Genomic DNA, 25,411 nt, shown 5'->3' with positions numbered 1-25,411 from the left:
CCTCTAGTGGTCGTTAGTATGAACTGCAAATCTCAAAGAAAAATAGATAAATGCAAACTTTATCTAAAGTGGGATATTAACAGCTTGTTTCCACTTCTGGAATATTTTACATTTATTTCTTATGTCTTTATTGGTACTTACTCCATAACATCAGCTTAATATTTTGATATTGTAACTGGTTTTGAGAAGAATCTATTGTGATTTTTCTATCTTCTATGTAATATTGTTTCAATTTTTTTTTCCCTTTTAAAAATTATTGTCATGTATTTTAACATACTAAACAATTTTCTGACATGTTTTAAATTGTAAAATAATAATTACCATAACATAAGTTAAAATTTATGATATAATTATGTATTTTACAATTTTTAAGAATCTGCGTTATTCATTTACTAACCTGGAACAGAAAACGCAACTTGTCCATAATTTTTGCAACCGTATTGTGTAATGAATTATATTGGATACCTGTAAAGCTATCCACCTCTCGGAAAACATCACCTTTTGATTGTATTAATAGTTGTACCTAAGGCATGCAAACATATGTAACTTGCTTTTAAGTCTTTCAAACATTTGGGAAAAGTAAACATGCTTAACTTTGCCAGAATTAGTAGAATTTATTAACTATGCTACAAAATGTAGTGTTTTTTGAACAGACCTTTCTTATGCACCTGTTAAGCTATGGACCTTATTGCTTTTACTCTAAACTATATACGCAGAGTAAGATGACTGTCGAACACATAGTGGATTGGAGATATGTATCACAGAAGTGCGTGTCTTCTATGATATAAACCTAAAGTAATGATGTAATTTGCATAGTACTAAGAAGGGTTAATCGGCCATGTCAGCACCATGTTTAATTGTGAACAGCTGAAAAGTTGGGGCTAGGTGACTGCTCACTATATCTCCACCCCTGGGTGTAGTTCACATTGTAAAATAGACCTTTTAATATGACACATGGTTCTGTGTATAGAGGTGTATAGACCTCCTGGATTGTGTGGCTTTGCAAAAGGCCTAAGAAGCTGAACTCTAAGCCAAGCAGCCGAACCTGCACTATTGTATGGACTATTTATGTTTCATTTTGTGCCGGACAAGGACTGTATTTAAGTTTTTTTGTTATTTGGTTTATGAGAACTGAAATATACCAGCTGGACATTAAAACAAAAACGGTTTCTGTGATACCTCATATTGCTCCCAAGTGAGTAGCATTGTTACAGCAGCTGCAGTATGTACATCAGAAAACTTGGATCCTGAATCAGTAAAGCGATTATTCGAGAAATAATGTAAATAATTTCAAAAAGTTGTAAAATCTTAAAACTTAAAGTTTTCACTTAATGGGAGGAGTTGAGGCGGGACTGGGGAGTGACACCACTGCTCATCTTCTTCATTAAGTATGCAACTCTTATTGACTCCAAAATGCCCCTATCCAAACCAACATGAACATCACCATTCTTGATGATTTGGGGCCATAGTGTTTTTTAAATCCCAATTGGAAAACTATGAGACAAACCTTACTAACCAGATGCATTCATTTTATGAAAAACTTGTAATTCATATTCACTCTCAGATGTGAACTCAAAATAATAAAACATTTACAAATAACAGAAAATAAGCTTATAGCTAATATCAAAAACATGATTGTTCACATATAAGTGTTTATACACAAAACTAAACTGAAATAAATGAACTGGAGTCAAGATGGTATGCATGCATAATAAGAGTATGTTCACACTGGCGTAAAAACAGACAAAACCCAAGACAGAAACAAAGTAAATAAAATAAGAGCAGTATAGTATATGTATTGCAGGTGAACAACAATACAATACATGTAGTTCAGGTGAACAGCAATACAGTACATGTAGTACAGGGGGAGAGCAGCCCAGTACATGTAATAAAGGTAGAGAGCAGTACAGTACAGGTTGTACAAGGGATGAGCAGTTCAATACATGTGGTACAGGTGAACAGCAGCACAGTACATGTGGTACAGGTAGAGAGCAGTATAGTACAGGTGGTACAGTGGAGAGTAGTACAGTACAGGTGGTACAGGTGGAAAGCAATACAAAACAGGTGGTACAGGTGGAGAGTAGTATAGTACAGGTGGTGAGCAGTACAGTACAGTGGGTACAGGTGGAGAGTAGTACAGTACAGGTGGTACAGGTGGAGAGTAGTACAGTACAGGTGGTAAAGGTGGAGTAGAATAGTACAGGTGGTACAGGTAGAGAGTAGTACAGTACAGGTGGTACAGGTTGAGAGTAGTACAGTACATATGGTACAGGTGGACAGTAGTACAGTAAAGGTGGTACAGGTAGAGAGTAGTCCAGTACAGGTGGTACAGGTAGAGTGTAGTACAGTACAGATGTTCCAGGTGGAGAGTAGTACAGTACAGGTGGTCCAGGTAAAGAGTAGTACAGTACAGATGGTACAGGTGAAGAGTAGTACAGTACAGGTGGTACAGGTGGAAAGCAATACAAAACAGGTGGTACAGTTGGAGAGTAGTATAGTACAGGTGGTGAGGAGTACGGTACAGAGGGTACAGGTGGAAAGTAGTATAGTACAGGTGGTACAGGTAGAGAGTAGTACAGTACAGGTGGTACAGGTGAAGAGTAGTACAGTGCAGGTGGTACAGGTGGAGAGTAGTACAGTGCAGGTGGTACTGGTAGAGAGTAGTACAGTACAGTTGGTACAGGTGAAGAGTAGTACAGTGCAGGTGGTACAGGTGGAGAGTAGTACAGTAGAGATGGTACAGGTGGAGAGTAGTTCAGTACAGATGGTACAGGTGGAGAGTAGTACAGTACAGGTGGAACAGGTGGAGAGTAGTACAGTACAGGTGGATAGCAGTACAGTACATATACAGAAAATGAAATCTCTCTCATACTAAACTGATATATAGATAAGGTTTCTGGCTATAGAGAGTTTCATTGCAGTCTGTACTACAAACCATAATGAGCTCTGTTTTACATGCAGTATATCTTTTCTTTTGTGCTCTTCAAGATTAATATATTTTTGGTTCTCAGTTATTGTATCCTGTCTATGGAGGAGCTATATGAATGTGATGAAGCAGTGCCCATTTTATCTGCAGTCTATTACTGAAATACATATCGACTCTTAACATAATATGCACTACCGTTCAAAAGTTGAGGGTCACCCAGACAATTTTGTGTTTTCCATGAAAACTCATACTTTTATTAATCAAATGAGTTGCCAAATGAATTTAAAATCTAGTCCAGTCATTGATAAGGTTGGAAAAAAAGATTTTTATTTGAAATCAAAGGAAAGGTCAGGTTTATAGGTTCTCTAATCAGCCAAACTGTTTTCAGCTGTGCTAACATGCTTGCACAAGGGTTTTCAAGGGTATTCTAACCATCCATTAGACTTCTAACACAGTTAGCAAACATAAAGTACCATAAGAACACTGGAGGGATGGTTGCTGGAAATGGGTATCTATACACCTATGAAGATATTCCATTACAAACCAGACATTTGCAGCTATAATAGTCATATACCACATTATCGATGTATAGAGTGTATTTCTGAATTGGAATTGTGTATTGCTCTATTGGAAAATAAACTGTGCTTTTCTTTAAAATATAAGAACATTTCTAAGTGACCCTATACTTTTGAACGGTAGTGTAAGTGTCCTAACCACTATAAATGGCAACTATAAGGGACCTATGAACCCACTGAATTCTGATGGATCCTTTTGTCTTACAATGGGATCTTCCAGGTATAAGTTACACAACACTACAGATTACTTAGCAGTGAATACCAGGATTGGAACCCAACACATGTATGAATAGAGACTATCATATAACATAAGATAATAATTATAACATTACCATAAGGTCATTCAATGCCTTACTGAAGTAAGTACTATGTAGAGTTGTGTTAAAAATTATTACCATGTTTAAGAAGCTATACATATTTCTAGCAAAGAAAACAAATAAAAAGCAGCACGCAGAATCAATTTAAATCTTCATAAAAGCATTATACACACTATTTTCTGACCAGCTATTTGTTCTATATACTCCCTTATGACAACCCATATGACTATATTTTTCAATTTTTTTATCCATGAAAAAATGAGCACGAATAGAAGATCATGTCTGTAGACAGCTCAGACATAGTTAGATTTAAAGAAGGCTGCAATAAGAAAATTGAAGGATGGTACAAAGGACACTATGAATAAGATGCTGAAACAATGTTTTCTTAGTTTTTTTAAATTGCTGAAAAATCATACACAGGATCCAGAACAGAATAAATGAATCTCACACCCACACATGGACATAAATGTATAAAATGTGCATTACTTTTTACAGCAAATGTCAAGAAAAATCAACGTCATAATTGTTACATAGCAAAGAGACAAAAATGTAAACGCAGCATGCAATTTCCAGGTCAGTTATTAAGTTGTCTAATCTGCCATCCAAAAATAAAACCAGAAATCTAAAACATTTTCAGCTTTAAATAGACATAAAAGTCTATTTCTTTGAAAGATCCAAAATGTCTTGTAATAACTGAGGTTAAAGAATGATTCGGAATATGGGTACAACTAATGGCAGGAGCAGACTAGCAGATTTTCTGTCCAAGTGCGATCTTATAAAGCATCGGAACACACTAGGACCAATGTTAGTGTAGCGAATGTCCAGAAAAAAAATGCAGAATGCTCAAGTTTGATCCAATATTCGGATTACACTTGGCTACGTAATTCAATGAGTCCATGGAAAATATTGCTCGGCACATCTGAGGGCAGTTCAATTTCCACAGGAATGGAGAAGATGGAGATATTTTTTTCTCCATATTCTCATCACAGAGAATTGGATCTCACTGTGGTCACATGCTGATCAAACTCTAATCAGAGTGTAATTTGAATAATCGTCCCAATTCTCTCAGATGGGAGAATCTACAGTCTTCTGCACCTGCCCTACAGCAGTCTTATAGACTATCTATTACCTAATGTGCATCACTACGAAAATCAACAGCACACCTTATGTTAAAGACTGAAAAAAAAAATTTGGATTATGATTTTTCAATTTATTCTATCTAAACATGCTGTTGATTACCAATGACGAATGAGCAAAAATGTTCTTTCTTTGGGTAAAATAATTTTTTAATTTGCCCAAAAGATCATTTTTATTTGCAGCACATCTTCCTGTGTATACAGGACTTACACTAGCAAGAATAATGGCAGCATAGGTGCATTGAATGATCAATGATCAATGATTTGATGCAGTCTATGTCTAACAAAGATGTAATCCCTGCATGTGTTGCAGCTGTCGAACAGCCATGAGACATGGAGCCACGAGAACACAAACATATTTAACACCTTATCCAAGAATGTTCACTCATCACAAGTTGCTGCACAATATTTCCAAACTAAAGTTTTCAAATATTGACCCAAGAAAAAATCAAGCAAAATTAACTCTCACAAAATGTTATCGATAACCAAGTGCAATTTTCATTTACATTGTTTGGATCATTTAAGCAATTTCCTTCTGCAGAGAAATCCTAAACTAGGCAATTTATTTAAGGAAAGTCCAAAGGCTGCTCAATACTGAAATATTGTTCTGGGACTGTGGGTAAATTAGCTTGGTAACACTTTACAGAGGCTTTTAACTTGATTATCAGGATACCATTGTAAATAATTAACTGAAAATTAATATCATGACCACAAAGATTATATTTTATACAATATTTGTATTTCCAAATATAATGTAAAATTGATACTTACATTGTTTACATCATTTAGTAAATTCTCTTCAGATGAGACTTCTTGATATACATCCTTTAATTGAGGATAATTAAGAGGCTGTACAATACTGAAATCTTGATGTTCTGGGGCTGGAGGTAAAATAGTTTGATAACTCTGCCCCTGTGCCCCTGGAGGAACCATCCTGACCTCCATGTATTTTAAGGTCCCATCTGTGTTCAGGTACAGAGCCGGCTGATACTGATCTGTGTAGGATTTGGATTGGGATCCACTAAGAATGCAGCAACTACTGCTGTAATCATAACTGTCCTTCCTCAGACATTTCACCAATAATATCATGAAGGTGACAAGTGACACTAAGCTGATGGCCACTAGGGAGATGATCAGATACAGAGTCATATCTGATGGGGGTTTGGAATTGGTCAGGAAGTCTCCAGATTTTGGTTTTTCCACTATAACCTCATCTGCCATGCTGACAAGTACAGTCACTGTGGTGGATAATGGAGGAGTCCCCTGATCACTGATAGAAATGACAAGTTGTTGCTCCATGTTCTCAGTCTCCTGTAATCCTCTTACAGTTCTCACCTCTCCTGTGAGTTTAGACACTTGAAATGATGAATAACTGGTGGGGTCAATGAGAGTAAACACCAACCAGGCATTGTGACCAGAGTCCAGATCCACTGCAGACAGTTTTGTCACCAGATATCCAGCATTTGTGAACTTGGGAATCTTCTCTTGGACAATGAGGTCCTCCGAGTGCTCTGGATACAGCAGAGAGGGGGGATTGTCATTTGTATCCAGAATGAAGATAAAGACGAAGACAGTGGAAGACAACTGTGGAGATCCTGAGTCTTCTACCTTTATGGTGATTTGTAATACCTGGATCTGCTCATAGTCAAAGGATCGCTGAGCATATATATTCCCATCATTAGAATGAATGTACACAAAGGAGGAGACAGAGGAGCCGTCAATCTGACTCTCAACTATGGAGTAAACCAGATCAGAATTAACCCCCTCATCTAGGTCAGTAGCAGATACTGTACATAGAAGAGTCCCGGGGTCACTGTTCTCCTTAATGAAAGCATTATACGTAGACTGTGTGAACACTGGAGCATTATCATTAATATCTGATACCCCGAGGGTGGCGCTTGTTTTACTGTACAGAGGAGGAGATCCTAAATCAGAGGCTGTCAGCTCTATAGTGTATTGGGGGGTTTCCTCTCTATCTAGATTCCCATCTGTGACCAATGCATAGCGATTCTGGTTAGATCTGATTTTAAAAGGCACATTTTGTGATAAACTCAGTTTTATTTCTCCATTCTTTCCTGAATCCTTATCATTGACATTAATAAATCCTACAACTGATCCTGTAGGAGCATTTTCTGGAATAATATTACTCACTGTGGAAAATGTAATTTCTGGTGGATTATCATTTACATCTTCCACTTCCACATGAACTATGCAGTCCCCCTCTAGTTTAGGAAATCCTTTGTCTTCTGCCTTAATAGATAATTCATAAAAATTAGATTCTTCAAAATCCACAAGTCCATTGATAGAAATCTCCCCATTTTGCTCATTTAGAAAAAATATTTTTCTAGCAGATTCAGATGTATGATCATCAAATGAAAACTGAATTTCTCCATTTGCTTCATTATCCTGATCTGTTGCATTCAATGCTAATATCACAGTATTCAGAGGCAGATTTTCTCTAATGCTGAATTTATAAACTGACTGATTAAAGACTGGAGGATTATCATTAATATCTAATACAACGATTGTTATTCTGCAGGTCCCTGATCTGGCCGGTTCTCCTCCATCAATAGCTGTGAGAATGAGGTGATGTTCTTGTTTTTCTTCTCTGTCTAAAACCTTTTCTAGTATCAGCTGAGGGATGAGCGTTCCATCCTTACGATTCTTCACAGACAATGAGAAATAAGGATTTGTATTCAGTGTATACTGACTGACACCATTCACACCGACATCTAAATCCTTTACAATCTCTAATGGAAACCGAGCACCAGGAGATGCTAATAATTCTGTGATCTTAACAATGCGATCAATAGATGAGAATGTGGGTGAATTATCATTAATATCCAGAATCTCTATTTCAAGAGTAAATAGCTCCACAGGATTCTCAGCCACAACCTCTATCTGCAGTAAACAGCTGGGACTAGATCCACACAGGCTCTCCCTATCAATCCTGTCCTTCACAACCAGCCCTCCATTTGCCTGATTTACACTGAAATATCTTTGGTATTTCTCAGATCTCAGATGTATCCTGCGCTGAGAGAGCTCTGCACGTTTTATCCCCAGATCCTGAGCTACATTTCCTACCAATGTCCCCGGCTCAGACTCCTCAACAATAGAATAACGAAGCTGCCCAGAGACCCAGCCCCAGCTACACAGGAGAAAGGAGCAGACTACTTGCCATTTCCAGCACTGACAAAAGCCTTTGATGTCCATATCTTAAATGATTGTCTTGATATTTGATGTCATGTAGATCCTGTGTAATCCAATCTGCATGAGGGTGATGAATTTATCTGTCCATATTCCCAAAGAGATAATCCATCTGAAGAAAACAAAGATCCACACGGCTCTCATCAGAGCGGCAGCTCTTCTTTGTGTGAGAGACGATGGGAGGGTGAATCACTGAGCCAGGGGGAGGAGAGCGCAGAGCTGACATGAGCACATTCTCTGGTATAGACTGAGAAATCTACTGGATGACAAGTCTACCCTCTAGTGGTCAATGATTAGAAATACAGAAAATAAGCAGAACAGAGAAAGAATTGGAAACACTGAATACTCTTCCCTGGTCTTTATTTACAAAAATCTGCTTATTCTTGTGTAAATTAGATTTAAATGAAATTAATATGAATATAGAGATGTCTGATATTACATACATATCAAGAGACATCTGAGATTATGCAAGCACACAGGCTTTGTAATTAAACATCTTATATATTTACAACGAGCATGGTCTTTACATATTATATTTTAAACAAACTGTTAGTTTTTAAGTATTATATATTATTCTGTAAAATACTGATATTTAAGCACTGAGAAATAAAACTGATTATATACAATATTAGTATATGTATAGCCTATTTAGTACAATTGCATGAAAGGACAAATCAGGATAAGAATGGTGGAAAAATTATTGAAAACATTAAAAGAGCAATAAAATGCAAAGGTGCCTATAGCAGAGACTAAAATTCCCACACACTTTTTATGTGCAGATGGAGCAGCGCACCATTCCAATATTTAAAAACATATAATAACTTTTTTACATCCCTGTGAACCTTTGTGCCATTGTCTACCTCTGAAAATCATAATATGACCCAATAACACATAAGGTATCTTTTACATACTGTATAGAGTGGAAGTAGAGTGGAAGAGAGTGGAAGTATGATCAGCATTCCCTGGAAATTATGTGACTTCTGTAATATATTATAATAATTTATTTTTAAAAGGAACCTGTCACCACAAAAATCGAAGGTGAGCTAAGCCCACCAGCATCAGGGGCTTATCTACAGCATTCTGTAATGCTATAGATAAGCCTCCGATGTATCCTGAGATGAGAAAAAGAGGTTAGATTATACTCACCCAGGGACGGTCCCGGTCCGGAGCCACAGAGTGAATACAAGAAGAAGACGTCATCGTAAGAAGATGGGAGGCCCCGGACCGGACCGCGACGCCCATCAGACCACAACCGGACCGGGACCGCCCCTGGGTGAGTATAATCTAACTTCTTTTTCTCATCTCAGGATACATCGGAGGCTTATCTATAGCATTACAGAATGCTGTAGATAAGCCCCTGATGCTAATGGGCTTAGCTCACCTTCAATTTTGGGGGTGACAGGTTCCCTTTAATAAATGTGTTTAGGTGAGGATAAGAATAGCAGTTTGTGTGTAAGTTCAGGGAGTGACTTCAGATACATAAGAGGATGTAGCGGCCTAGATCATCAGAGTGCCTGCAGTTAAAATACAGTGAACATCAATCAGACAGATAACAAATCCTATGAGTATAAGAACAAGGAGTTGGTAAAGTGGCATAAACAATGATCCTAGAAGTACAGCTTTGTGGGAAGCCAAGGAAAGGCCAAAACGGGAATGTAATTCAAACAACGGTGGAACAGAGTTACTTATAGTCCTGAGATTACTTTGGTTAGCTCTGAACAGCGGTGGACTGCAAAGTGTCACCCCATTGTGGAAGATTTAGAGAGAAAGTTTGAATTTTTGCCTCATAGGAGCATCTGTAAAGACTGCTGAAGAAGGATTCAGGTGTGATGGATCTGTATAATTGTGAAATTGTGTTGGAGAAGGCATGTAAATTACAGCCACGTGCAACCTTCTATCAGAAGTTCCAGTGAATATCATGTATGAGAACCATCAAGCTAAATGCTTATTACCTGTTATATCTTTTAATATTCAACCATTTCAGTAAATGACTTATGTTGTGAACTATGATGGTCTCCACTACTTCCTTGCAAGTCGTCCCCACCATAGCACTGCTTGCTGCCAATGGCCTCCAAGGGAGCAGTAAAGATAGTGTGAGGGTTGTAATAGTCACCACATCACATCTATCACTGGTGTTTAGGGTTTCCAATCAACACTTGGTCGAAGGAAACCTTATATATACAGGAAGTCATCTTAAAACTAATATGGTAGAACTATAGAAGAACGATTATTGTATGTGGTCAATGTATAATCCACATTATGTTCACTCTATTAGTCGTCTTATTTTTCTATATATAGTTTGCAATCAGATTAATCAAGAAGCTTTGAATGTATCCCAGTACAGGAAACAAATAAAATAAAGAAAAGGGTATTCTGCAGAGACCATTTCGTGTTTTTATCATTGATGAGTAAATTGTTATATATTCAAATAGCAGATATTTGCTACTCGTCTTATGATAAAAGGAGGTTATATAATTTATCGTACTTTCCTTATGAAATACTGTAATATTATTACTTAGTTTACTTAATGAATAGCCTATATTAACATGTAGATCTGGTACCTGTATCGTGCCCACTATGAGTATACAGTCAATGGAGCCAAAACTCTACATCTACCTGTAGTGTGGCAGAAGATGTTCTCGACAGATACAGCTAAGCTTCCATTCACTTTAAGATCAACCACAATACAGTCGCCAGAGGGGAGTTATTTGGCTGTATGTGGCATCAAGTATCAATTTACCAATGGGGTGTGAGGTAATGGATCCCAATAATCTCATACTGATGACCTATCCAAATGATAGTTCTCCAATATCTCAGTCCTAGTCTTGAGTGGGTGGGGTGGAATGTGAGGCTCCTTATTTGTTAAGAAGTACACACCTCATCTTAATGAAAAAATCAAGGTGCAAACTTGTGTGTGCCTCCGAATGCACCTCTCCACAGTAGAATGGAGTAGTAATTACCCTTGCTAATTATAAATTTTGACGACGAGCGGGAGTCAGCATGCCCTGTTAGATCCCCGTAAGGCCCCTCATCCCGTCCCAACTATATCTACTCCATTGGAGCTGGCTGAAAATGGTTTGAAAATGCCAGAATTTACACATTTTTCATTTGAACTTCCAATGTGCAAAAATTGTGCAACCTTTCAAAGCTTTTTAAGCCGGAATTCTAGAAAAAAGCTTTCATGAATCAGACTCTGTGAGCCTCATATATCAAAACTGAAAAAAAATGGTTGCCCTTATCAACCAGCTATAGAGGAGCTTTTTATTATATTAAGCAGCTCTGGTAAAATGAAATCTGCTACGCGATTGGTTACTATAGATATTAAACTTTCTTTTAGCAATTTTCACAAATCTGCATTATTACATATCTAATATGTGTAATATGGTAAAAAAAATTTAGACTAATTAAGGCACAAACTTGAACCCCTTCAAGACACAGCCCTTTTTCGTTTTTGTGTTTTTTTTCGTTTTTCACTCCCCTCCTTCCCAGAGACATAATTTTTTTATTTTTTGTCAATATGGCCATGTGTGGGCTTATTTCTTGCGGGACGAGTTGTACTTTTGAAGTACACCATTGCTTTTACCATTTTGTGTACTAGAAAATGGTAAAAAAATTCCAAGTGTGGTGAAATCGCAAAAAAAGTGCAATCCCACACTTGTTTTTTGTTTGGCTTTTTTGCTAGGTTCACTAAATGCTAAAACTGAGCTGCCACTGTGATTCTACACATCATTACGAGTTCATAGACACCAAACATGTCTAGGTTATTTTTTATCTAAGTGGTGAAAAAAAATTCCAATCTTTGCTAAAAAAAAAAAAAAATTGTTCCATTTTCCGATACCTGAAGCGTCTCCATTTTTCATGATCTGGGGTCGGGTGAGGGCTCATTTTTTGCGTGCTGAGCTGATATTTTTAATGATACCATATTGGTGCAGATACATTTTTTTGATCGCCTATTATTGCATGTTAATACAATCTCATGGCGAACAAAAAAATGTAATTCTGACGTTTTGAATTTTTTTCTCGCTACGCCGTTTAGGGATCAGGTTATTCCTTTTTTTATTGATAGATTGGGCGATTCTCAATGCGGCGATACCAAGTATGTGTATGTTTGATTTTTGTATTGGTTTATTTTGAATCGGGCGAAAGGGGGGTGATTTAGATTTTTATATTTTTTTTTTCATTTTTTTTTTTTTTAATTTAACTTTTGACATGCCTCAATAGGCGCAATGGGAGGCTAGAAGCTGGCACAACTTGATCGGCTCTGCTACATAGGAGCAATCATCAGTTCGCTCCTATGCAGCTGAATTACAGACTTGCTATGTGCGCCGACCACAGGGTGGAGCTCACAGCAAGCCAGCATCAACAACCATAGAGGTCTCAAGGAGACCTCAGATTGTCATGCCGACGAATCGCTGAGCCCCGATCACATGACGGGGTCGGCGATGCGCGCATTTCCGGCCCGATAGCCGGAAGCGATAGTTAAATGCCTCTGTCAGCGTTTGACAGCGGCATTTAACTAGTTAATAGCTGCAGGTGGATTGCTATTCCACCTGCCGCTATTGCGCGCACATGTGATCTGTACAAAACAGCTGACATGTCCCGGCTTTGAGGTGGGCTCAGCGCCGGAGCCAACTCAAAGGGGGAGACACGACATGCGCAGTACTAGTACAGGGCATGTCGTGAAGGGGTTAAAAGAACCCATATTTCTGTATATTTTGGGCTTCTTTATCATGCCTAGAATGTAAGAATATTATAATATTGCATCTGGGAATATTTGAATATTTTTATACACGTATGTAACACACTGAAAAGGTGCTGTTTCTTGGTATCAAGGTACAATAAATATCATGAAATTGAAATAAAGAAAATAGATTCAGTCTATAACCCATTTTTGAAACAGACACCAGTGCCATCTGCCAATGAAGAAAGTTAATTTTGTCCTTCAATCTCAATTACTGGTCTAATATTTAAAAAATAATATTTATGCTATGCATTATTTGATAATACATACAAATTACAGAAAATAATATAAAAAATATTATCAGCCTTAACTGCAATGGCTCAAGAGCAAAGTGTTACTTATTAAGCTCTTTCAATTTGATTATCTGAATAATATTGAAGAGAAAAATCTGATATAATTAGTACAATAACAAGAAAGATTACATATTCTAGATTTTCTAAATGTTAACTTACATTTCAGATTTGTCACATATACTATGAAACATGGCATTATAATAGAAATTATAGACTTACATATTTTGCATCATTTGATAAATTCCCTTCAGAAGAAACTTCTTGATATACATCCTTTAATTGAGGATAATTTAGAGGCTGCACAATATGGAAATCTTGATGTTCCCGGGATGGAGGTAAATTAGTTTGGTAACTCTGCCCCTGGCATCCTGGAGGAACCATCCTGACCTCCATGTATTTTAAGGTCCCGTCTGTGTTCAGGTACAGAGCCGGCTGATACTGATCTGTGTAGGATTTGGATTGGGATCCATCAAGAAAACAGCAACTACTGCTGTAATCATAACTGTCCTTCCTCAGACATTTCACCAATAATATCATGAAGGTGACAAGCGACACTAAGCTGATGGCCACTAGGGAGATGATTAGATACAGAGTCATATCTGATGGGGGTTTGGAATTGGTCAGGAAGTCTCCAGATTTTGGTCTTTCCACTATAACCTCATCCACTATACTGACAAGTACAGTCACTGTGGTGGATAATGGAGGAGTCCCCTGATCACTTACATAAATGACAAGTTGTTGCTCCATGTTCTCGGTCTCCTGCAATCCTCTTACAGTTCTCACCTCTCCTGTGAGTTTAGACACTTGAAATGATGAATAATTCATGGGGTCAATGAGAGAAAACACCAGCCAGGCATTGTGACCAGAGTCCAGATCCACTGCGGACAGTTTTGTCACCAGATATCCAGCACTTGTAGACTTGGGAATCCTCTCTTGGACAATGAGGTCCTCAGAGTGCTCTGGATACAGCAAAGAGGGGGGATTGTCATTTGTATCCAGAATAAAGATAAAGATGGAGACAGTGGAAGACAACTGTGGAGATCCTGAGTCTTCTACCTTTATGGTGATTTGTAATACCTGGATCTGCTCATAGTCAAAGGATCTTTGAGCATATATATTCCCATCATTAGAATGAATGTACACAAAGGAGGAGACAGAGGAGCCGTCAATCTGACTCTCAACTATGGAGTAAACCAGATCAGAATTAACCCCCTCATCTAGGTCAGTAGCAGACACTGTACATAGAATAGTCCCGGGGTCACTGTTCTCCTTAATAAAAGCATTATAAGTAGACTGTGTGAACACTGGAGCATTATCATTAATATCTGACACTCCGAGGGTGACGCTTGTTTTACTGTATAGAGGAGGAGACCCTAAATCAGAGGCTGTCAGCTCTATAGTGTATTGGGGGGTTTCCTCTCTATCCAGATTCCCATCTGTGATTAATGCAAAGCGATTCTCATAAGATCTTATTTTAAAAGGCACATTTGGTGATAAACTCAGTCTTATTTCTCCATTCTTTCCAGAATCCTCATCTTTTACATTAATAAATCCTGCAACTGATCCCATTACAGCATTTTCTAGGATATCCTTATTCACGGTTGAAAATGTAATTTTTGGTGGATTGTCATTAACATCTTCTACATCTACATGAACTATGCAGCTTCCCTCTAAAATGGGAATGCCTTTGTCTTCTGCCTTAATAGATAATTCATAAAAATTAACTTCTTCATAATCCACATGTCCATTAATATGAATGTCTCCAGTTTTGTCATTTAAGGAAAATAATTTTTTTGCAGATTTGAATGTATGATCATCAAAGGAGAACTGAATCTCTCCATTTGCTTCGTCATCCTGATCTGTAGCATTTAATGTTAATATCACAGTGTTCAGAGGCAGATTTTCCCTAATGCTGATTTTATAAACCGACTGATTAAAGATTGGAGAATTATCATTGACGTCTAATACAACAATGGTTATTCTGCAGGTCCCTGATCTGGCCGGTTCTCCTCCATCAATAGCTGTGAGAATGAGGTGATGTTCTTTTTTTTCTTCTCTGTCTAAAACCTTTCCTAGTATCAGCTGAGGGATGAGCGTTCCATCTTTATGAGTTTTCACAGACAATGAGAAATAAGGATTTGTATTCAGCGTATACTGACTGACAATATTTATACCAACATCTACATCCTCAGCAATCTCTAATGGAAACCGGGCACCAGCACCTGTGAACACTTCTGTTATCTTAACAATACGATCTTTAGATGAGAATGTGGGAGAATTATCGTTAATATCCAGAATCTCTATTTCTAGAGTAAAAAGCTCCACAGGATTCTCAGCCACAACCTCTATCTGCAGTAAACAGCTGGGACTAGATCCACACAGGCTCTCCCTATCAATCCTGTCCTTCACAACCAGCCCTCCATTTGCCTGATTTACACTGAAATATCTTTGATATTTCTCAGATTTCAGATGTATCCTGCGCTGAGAGAGCTCTGCACGTTTTATCCCCAGATCCTGAGCTACATTTCCTACCAATGTCCCCGGCTCAGACTCCTCAACAATAGAATAATGAAGCTGCCCAGCGACCCAGCCCCAGCTACACAGGAGAAAGGAGCAGACTACTTGCCATTTCCAGCACTGACAAAAGCCTTTGATGTCCATATCTTAAATGATTGCCTTGATATTTGATGTCATGTAGATCCTGTGCAATCCAAGCTGCATGAGGGTGATGAATTTATCTGTCCATATTCCCAAAGAGATAATCCATTTGAAGAAAACAAAGATCCACACGGCTCTCATCTGAGCTGCAGCTCTTCTTTGTCTGAGAGACGATGGGAGGGTGAATCACTGAGCCAGGGGGAGGAGAGCGCAGAGCTGACATGAGCACATTCTCTTGTATAGACTGAGTAATCTAATAGATGACAAGTCTGCCCTCTAGTGGTCAATGTTTAGAAATACAGAAAAGAAGCAGAATAGAGAAAGTATTGGAATCACTAGAATATTTTATCCTGGTCTTAAATTACAGAACTGTACTTTTTATGGTGTAAATTAGATTTTAATAAAATACATATATATAAAGATTGATATTACTTACATAAACCAAGATGTCTGAGATTATGCAAGCACACAGGCTTTGTAATTAAACATCCAATATAATTGTATCTAGCATGTCTTTACATAATATATTTTAAATAAAGTGTTCATTTTTAAGTACAGTGTAAATATATATTCTAGAAAATACTGATATTTAAGCACTGAGAAACAAAGCCGATTATGTAATACATTAATACATGTACAGCTTATTTATCACTGCATGAAAGGACGAGCTAGTATAACAAGAGTGGAAAACATTTTCAGAACTTTAAAAGAACAAGAGAAGACAAAGGTGCATATAGTGGAGACTATAATACCCACACACTTTTTATGTGCACATGGAGCAGTGCTCAATTCCAATATCTTAGAACCTATAATTACTTTTTTTTACATCTCTGTCAACCTTTGTGCCATTGTCTACCTCTGAAAATCATAATGACCCAATAACACATAGGGTATCTGTTACATACTGTACACATAAGAGAGTGCAAGAATGGTCAACATTCCGTGGAGATGATGTGACTTCTGTAATATATTATATTAATGTATTCTTAATGAAAGTGTTTAGATGATGAAAGGATTAGCGATTAGTGGGTAAGTTCAGGGAGTGACTTCAAATATACAAGAGGATATAGCAGCCTGGATAATCAGAGTACCTGCAGTTAAAATACAGTGAACATCAATCAGACAGGTAATAAGTCATATAAGAACAAGGACTTGGTAACGTGGCAAAAGCAATGATCCAAGAATTACATCAAGGTGGGAAGCTGAGAAAAGGCCAAAATGGGAATATAATGCGAACAACGATGGAAAAGAGTTACTGGTAGTCCCGACATTACTTTGGGTAGCTCTGAACAGAGGTGGACTGCAAAGTGTCAGCCTACTGTGGAAGATTTAAAGAAAAAAAATTGAATTATTGCCTCTTAGAAATATTTATAAAGATAGCTGAAGAAGGATTCAGGTGTGATGGATCTGTGTCATTGTGAAATTGTGTTGAAGAAGTCACATAAAATGCTGCCACGTGTAATCTTCTATGAGACGCTCCCGTAAATGTCATCTATGAGACCCATGAAGCTTAATGTCTGTTACCTGTTATGACTTACAATTCAACTACCTCAGTAAAATACTTCTATTGCGAATTATGATGGTCTCCACTACTTCATAGCTTGTCATCCTCACCACATCACTGGTCGCTGCCACTGACCTCCAAGAGGGCAGTACAGATAGTGTGAGGGGTGTAATAGTCACCACATCACATTTACTTGGTCAAAGGAAACCTTACATATACAGGAGGTCTTTTTAAAACTAATAGGGTAGAACTATAGGAGAACGATTGCTGCATATGGTCAATTATTCATAGTTTCCTTATGAAAAAATATAAGATTATTACTTACTTTAGTTTCTAGACTACATTAACATATAGGAAACACTTGATACCTTTTCTCACAAGAAAAATATCAAGTTTCGCTGGAAAATTAGAAAAGCAGCTGTCAATGACCAAGGAGATGGCTCGAGTTACTATATTCAGTGACTATTGATAATAATCACTAAAGATCGTAGACAATAAAATGGCTTAATATGTCATTACTGTGAGTCATAATCTAAATGTAGGCAAAGTCTTAGGCGGCAAGTAAAAGGAAGGGAGTTATCCACGTTACCAATGGTGTATTTCAGTACAAAAGTCTAGTACATGTGTAAGTTCAATGGTCCATTTCAGGAAAATTATCTGTTTTATCCTAATACATTAAGCAGTAAAAGGGGATTTTAGGGAATTAGATAGATCCTCAGCTTAAGAACAGTGGTGGATAACAACTGGCACCCCCTTAGAAGAGATGGTACATGTGTTGTGCCCACTGGAAGCATACAGTCTATGGAGCCAAAACTCTACAACTACATTCAGTGTGGTTGAAGTTCTTAACTACTGCAGCTCAGCTTCCGTTCATTTCTACATCAACCACCACTCAGTCACCTGAGGTGAGTTATTTTGCTGTATGTGGCATCAAGTATCAGTTTGTCAATGGGGTATGAGATAATGGATCTCAGTAATCTCATACTAACAATCTATCCAAATGATAGTTCTCCAATATCTCAGTCCTGGTCTTGATGAGGGCACAGGGTGCAGTGTGAGGCTCCTTATTTATTAAGAGGTACACACCTCTTAATGAAAAAGTCAAGGTACAAAGATGTGTGTGCCTCCGAGTGCATCTCTCTACAGTAGAGTGGAGTAGTAATTGTGGCTGCTTATTATGAATTTTGAAAAGTGAGTGTCGACATGCCCTGTTAGATCCCCGTAAGGCCTACCCCTACCTCATTTTACCTCAACTATGTCTATGCCATCGGAGCCGGCTGAAAATGGTATGAAAATGCCAAAGGTCACACATTTTTAATTCAAACTTCCATTGTGCAAGAATTGCGCAACTTTCACAGCTTTTTAAGTTAGAATTCTAGAAAAAAGTTTTCATGAATCAGACCCTGTGAGACTCACATATCAAAACTGAAAACAAAAATTGTAGCCCTTATCAACCAGCTATAGAGGAGCTATTCATTATATTAAGCAACTCTGGTAAAATGAAATCTGCAATGTGATTGGTTACTATAGACATTAAACTTTTTATTTTTATAATTTTCACAAATCTGCATTACTACGTATCTAATATACCCAATCTGGTAACAAATTTTAGAATAATTATGCCACAAACATTAAAAGAACCCATATTCCAGTATATTTTTGGCTTCTTTCTCATGCCTAGAATGTAAGAATATTCTGCAATAATATTACATTTGGATATATATATATATATATATATATATATATATATATATATATATATATATATATATATATATATATATATATATATTATACACATTTAGAACACACTGTAAAGGTGATGATCCTTAGTATCAAAGTACAATAAAGATCAAGTAATTGAAATAAAGTAAATATATTCAGTCTATAACCCATTTTTTAAGCAGTCACCAGTGCCATCTGCCATTGATTATTTTTTGTTCTTCTATCTCAATTACTAGCCTAATATATAAAAACAATAGTTATGCTTATCTGATAATACATGCAAATTACATCAAAATTAAAAGAAAATGTATCTAAAAAACATTATCAGGCTAAACTGCAATGGCTCAAGAGCAAAGCATATCTTGTTAGAGGCTTTCAGTTTGGTTATCTGAATAATATTGCATATAAAATCAGATAAAATTAATACAATAACCATAAAGATTATACTGTATATTTTAGATTTTCTAAATGTTTACTTACATTTCAGATTTGTCAATTTTCTATCAAACATGACATTATTTTAAAAATTTTAAACTTACATTGCTTGCAACATTTGATAAATTCCCTTCAGTTGAGGCTCCTTGATATATATCTTTTAATTGAGGATAATTTAGAGGCTGCACAATACTGAATTCTTGTTGCTCCAGGGCTGGAGATACATTAGTTTGGTAACTCTGCCCCTGGGATCCTGGAGGAACCATCCTGACCTCCATGTATTTTAAGGTCCCGTCTGTGTTCAGGTACAGAGCCGGCTGATACTGATCTGTGTAGGATTTGGATTGGGATTCACCAAGAATACAGCAACTACTGCTGTAATCATAACTGTCCTTCCTCAGACATTTCACCAATAATATCAAGAAGGTGACAAGTGACACTAAGCTGATGGCCACTAGGGAGATGATTAGATACAGAGTCATATCTGATGGGGGTTTGGAATTGGTCAGGAAGTCTCCAGATTTTGGTCTTTCCACTATAACCTCATCCACTATACTGACAAGTACAGTCACTGTGGTGGATAATGGAGGAGTCCCCTGATCACTGATAGAAATGACAAGTTGTTGCTCCATGTTCTCGGTCTCCTGTAATCCTCTTACAGTTCTCACCTCTCCAGTGAGTTTAGACACTTGAAATGAGGAATAATTGATGGGGTCAATGAGAGTAAACACCAACCAGGCATTGTGACCAGAGTCCAGATCCACTGCGGACAGTTTTGTCACCAGATACCCAGCACTTGCAGACTTGGGAATCCTCTCTTGGACAATGAGGTCCTCAGAGTGCTCTGGATACAGCAGAGAGGGGGGATTGTCATTTGTATCCAGAATGAAGATAAAGACGAGGACAGTGGACGATAACTGTGGAGATCCTGAGTCTTCTACCTTTATGGTGATTTGTAATACCTGGATCTGTTCATAGTCAAAGGATCGCTGAGCATATATATTCCCATCATTAGAATGAATGTACACAAAGGAGGAGACAGAGGAGCTGTCAATCTGACTCTCAACTATGGAGTAAACCAGATCAGAATTAACCCCCTCATCTAGGTCAGTGGCAGACACTGTACATAGAAGAGTCCCGGGGTCACTGTTCTCCTTAATGAAAGCATTATAAGTAGATTGTGTGAACACTGGAGCATTATCATTAATATCTGACACCCCAAGGGTGACGCTTGTTTTACTGTATAGAGGAGGAGACCCTGAATCAGAGGCTGTCAGCTCTATCGTGTATTGGGGGGTTTCCTCTCTATCCAGATTCCCATCTATAACCAATGCATAACGATTCTGATTAGATCTTATTTTAAAAGGCACATTTGATGATAAACTCAATTTTATTTCTCCATTCTTTCCAGAGTCCTCATCTTTAACATTAATAAATCCTACAATTAAACCTACAGGAGCATTTTCTGGAACATCATTATTCACTGTTGAAAATGTAATTTCTGGTGGATTGTCATTAACATCTTCTACCTCTACATTAATTATGCAGCTTCCCTCTAAAATGGGAATGCCTTTGTCTTCTGCCTTAATAGATAATTCATAAAAAATTGCCTCTTCATAATCCACACGTCCATTAATATGAATGTCTCCAGTTTTCTCATTTAAAGAAAATATTTTTTTTGCAGATTCAGATGTGTGATCATCAAAGGAGAACTGAATTTCTCCATTTGCTTCGTCATCCTGATCTGTTGCATTTAATGTTAATATCACAGTATTCAGTGGCAGATTTTCCCTAATGCTGATTTTATAAACTGACTGATTAAAGACTGGAGGATTATCATTGACATCTAATACAACGATTGTTATTCTGCAGGTCCCTGATCTGGCCGGTTCTCCTCCATCAATAGCTGTCAGAATGAGGTGATGTTCTTGTTTTTCTTCTCTGTCTAAAACCTTTTCTAGTATCAGCTGAGGGATGAGACTTCCATCCTTACGATTCTTCACAGACAATGAGAAATAAGGATTTGTATTCAGTGTATACTGACTGACACCATGCACACTGACATCCAAATCCTTTGCAATCTCTAATGGAAACCGAGCACCAGGACCTGTTAACACTTCTGTGATTTTAACAATGCGATCAATAAATGAGAATGTTGGAGAATTATCATTAATATCCAGAATCTCTATTTCTAGAGTAAAAAGCTCCACAGGATTCTCAGCCACAACCTCTATCTGCAGTAAACAGCTGGGATTAGATCCACACAGGCTCTCCCTATCAATCCTGTCCTTCACAACCAGCCCTCCATTTGCCTGATTTACACTGAAATATCTTTGGTATTTCTCAGATCTCAGATGTATCCTGTGCTGAGAGAGCTCTGCACGTTTTATCCCCAGATCCTGAGCTACATTTCCTACCAATGTCCCCGGCTCAGACTCCTCAACAATAGAATAATGAAGCTGCCCAGAGACCCAGCCCCAGCTACACAGGAGAAAGGAGCAGACTACTTGCCATCTCCAGCACGGACAAACGCCTCTGATGTCCATATCTTAAATGATTGTCTTGATATTTGATGTCATGTAGATCCTGTGTAATCCAAGCTGCATGAGGATGATGAATTTATCTGTCCATATTCCCCAAAAGATAATCCATCTGAAGGAAACAAAGATCCACACGGCTCTCACCAGAGCTGCAGCTCTTCTTTGTGTGAGAGACGATGGGAGGGTGAATCACTGAGCCAGGGGGAGGAGAGCGCAGAGCTGATATAAGCACATTCTCTGCTATAGACTGAGTAATCAATCGGATGACAAGTCTACCCTCTAGTGGTTGTTAGTATGAAATACAGAAAAAAAGCGGAACAGAAAAAAAACTTAGAAACAAAGGAAAATTCCACTGTTTAGTTGAGCTTTATGTATATATATATATATATATATATATATATATATATATATACATATATATATATATATATATATACAGTACAGACCAAAAGTTTGGACACACCTTGTCATTTAAAGATTTTTCTGTATTTTCATGACTATGAAAATTGTACATTCACATTGAAGGCATAAAAATTATGAATTAACACATGTGGAATTATATACTTAACAAAAAGGTGTGAAACAACTGAAATGATGTCTTATATTCTAGGTTCTTCAAAGTAGCCACCTTTTGCTTTGATGACTGCTTTGCACACTCTTGGCATTCTCTTCATGAGCTTCAAGAGGTAGTAACCGAGAATGGTTTTCACTTCACAGGTGTGCCCTGTCAGGTTTAATAAGTGGGATTTTTTGCCTTATAAATGGGGTTGGGACCATCAGTTGTGTTGTGCAGAAGTCTGGTGGATACACAGCTGGTAGTCCTACTAAATAGACTGTTAGAATTTGTATTATGGCAAGAAAAAAGCAGCTAAGTAAAGAAAAACGAGTGGCCATCATTACTTTAAGAAATGGAGGTCAGTCAGTCTGAAAAATTGGAAAAACTTGGAAAGTGTCCCCAAGTGCAGTGGCAAAAACTATAAAGCGCTACAAAGAAACTGGCTCACATGAGGACTGCCCCACGAAAGGAAGACCAAGAGTCACCTCTGCTTCTGAGGATAAGTTTATCCGAATCACCAGCCTCAGAAATCGCAGGTTAACAGCAGCTCAGATTAGAGACCAGGTCAATGCCACACTGAGTTCTAGCAGCAGACACACCTCTACAACAACTGTTAAGAGGAGACTTTGTGCAGCAGTCCTTCATGGTAAAATAGCTGCTAGGAAACCACTGCTAAGGACAGGCAACAAGCAGAAGAGATTTGTTTTGGGGCAAAAGAACACAAGGAATGGACATTAGACCAGTGGAAATCTGTGCTTTGGTCTGATGAGTCCAAATTTGAGATCTTTGGTTCCAACCACCGTGTCTTTGTGCGACCCAGAAAAGGAGAACGGATGGACTCTACATGCCTGGTTCCCACCGTGAAGCATGGATGAGGAGTTGTGATGGTGTTTGGTGCTTAGCTGGTGACACTGTTGGGGATTTATTCAAAATTGAAGGCATACTGAACCAGCATGGCTACCACAGCATCTTGCAGCGGCATGTTATTCCATCTGATTAGTTGGACCATCATTTATTTTTCAACAGGACAATGGCCACAAACACAACTCCAGGCTGTGTAAGAGTTATTTGACCAAGAAGGAGAGTGATGGGGTGCTACGCCAGATGAGCTGGCCTCCACAGTCACCAGACCTGAACCCAATTGAGATGGTTTGGGGTGAGCTGGACCTCAGAGTGAAAGGCAAAAGGGCCAACAAGTGCTAAGCATCTCTGGGAACTCCTTCAAGATTGATGGAAGACCATTCCCCGTGACTACCTCTTGAAGCTCATCAAGAGAATGCCAAGAGTGTGTAACGCAGTCATCAAAGCAAAAGGTGGCTACTTTGAAGAATCTAGAATATAAGACATAATTTCAGTTGTTAAGTAGTTTTTTTTGTTAAGTATATAATTCCATATATGTTAATTCATAGTTTTGATGCCTTCAGTGTGAATGTACAATTTTCATAGACATGAAAATGCAGAAAAATCTTTAAATGAGAAGGTGTGTCCAAACTTTTGGTCTGTACTATACATATATATATTTATATATATATATATATATATATATATATATATATATATATATATATATATATATATATACACTCACCGGCCACTTTATTAGGTACACCATGCTAGTAACGGGTTGGACCCCCTTTTGCCTTCAGAACTGCCTCAATTCTTCGTGGCATAGATTCAACAAGGTGCTGGAAGCATTCCTCAGAGATTTTGGTCCATATTGACATGATGGCATCACACAGTTGCCGCAGATTTGTCGGCTGCACATCCCAAAGATGCTCCATACAAGGCAGGATGGATCCATGCTTTCATGTTGTTTACGCCAAATTCTGGCCCTACCATCCGAATGTCGCAGCAGAAATCGAGACCCATCAGACCAAGCAACGTTTTTCCAATCTTCTACTGTCCAATTTCGATGAGCTTGTACAAATTGTAGCCTCAGTTTCCTGTTCTTAGCTGAAAGGAGTGGTACCCGGTGTGGTCTTCTGCTGCTGTAGCCCATCTGCCTCAAAGTTCGACGCACTGTGCGTTCAGAGATGCTCTTAGGCCTACCTTGGTTGTAACGGGTGGCGATTTGAGTCACTGTTGCCTTTCTATCAGCTCGAACCAGTCTGCCCATTCTCCTCTGACCTCTGGCATCAACAAGGCATTTCCGCCCACAGAACTGCCGCTCACTGGATTTTTTTTCTTTTTCGGGCCATTCTCTGTAAACCCTAGAGATGGTTGTGCGTGAAAATCCCAGTAGATCAGCAGTTTCTGAAATACTCAGACCAGCCCTTCTGGCACCAACAACCATGCCACGTTCAAAGGCACTCAAATCACCTTTCTTCCCCATACTGATGCTCGGTTTGAACTGCAGGAGATTGTCTTGACCATGTCTACATGCCTAAATGCACTGAGTTGCCGCCATGTGATTGGCTGATTAGAAATTAAGTGTTAACAAGAAGTTGGACAGGTGTACCTAATAAAGTGGCCAGTGAGTGTATATATATATTGTATGTATATATATATATATATATATATATATATATATATATATATATATATATATATAATTTGATGTAAGTCAATAATTGTGGAGTAAACTGTGATTTATCAAGCACAAACAACTGTCTTAGGGAAATGTGTCATAAGTATATAGCTGCCAATGTCTTTAGCTAATGCATTACAATTGCGCAGAATACTAACTTTTAAACTTAGTATGTAGAATAAATGTACAATAAATATTCAGTATCTTGTGAAAACATTGCACGACAGATCAAGAAATAATAACATTAATGGGAAAATCATGTAGATCTTTA

General features: G+C 37.9%; 1 protein-coding gene across 35 annotated transcripts in view; it reads right to left on the bottom strand.

The window, feature by feature from the left end:
- The window catches only part of LOC143776637 (protocadherin gamma-C5-like), a 671,321-nt gene that overhangs the window by 156,733 nt on the left and 489,177 nt on the right, over nucleotides 1–25,411 (bottom strand). For 2 of the 35 annotated variants that reach the window (XM_077266218.1, XM_077266226.1), the window contains exon 1: nucleotides 19,622–22,078. The exons of 28 other annotated variants lie outside the window; for them this stretch is intronic. In XM_077266218.1, coding sequence (XP_077122333.1) covers nucleotides 19,622–22,063 — 2,442 coding nt within the window. In that variant the 5' untranslated portion in view covers nucleotides 22,064–22,078. Of the gene's footprint in view, nucleotides 1–5,725; nucleotides 8,311–13,414; nucleotides 15,998–19,621; nucleotides 22,079–25,411 lie in introns of those variants that run through there. 5 more of the 35 variants (XM_077266216.1, XM_077266229.1, XM_077266209.1 and 2 more) reach the window with 3 other exon arrangements.

Source organism: Ranitomeya variabilis, chromosome 5, assembly GCF_051348905.1.
Source record: "Ranitomeya variabilis isolate aRanVar5 chromosome 5, aRanVar5.hap1, whole genome shotgun sequence".
Lineage (NCBI taxonomy): Eukaryota > Metazoa > Chordata > Amphibia > Anura > Dendrobatidae > Ranitomeya > Ranitomeya variabilis.
This window is presented reverse-complemented; position numbering and strand designations above follow the sequence as displayed.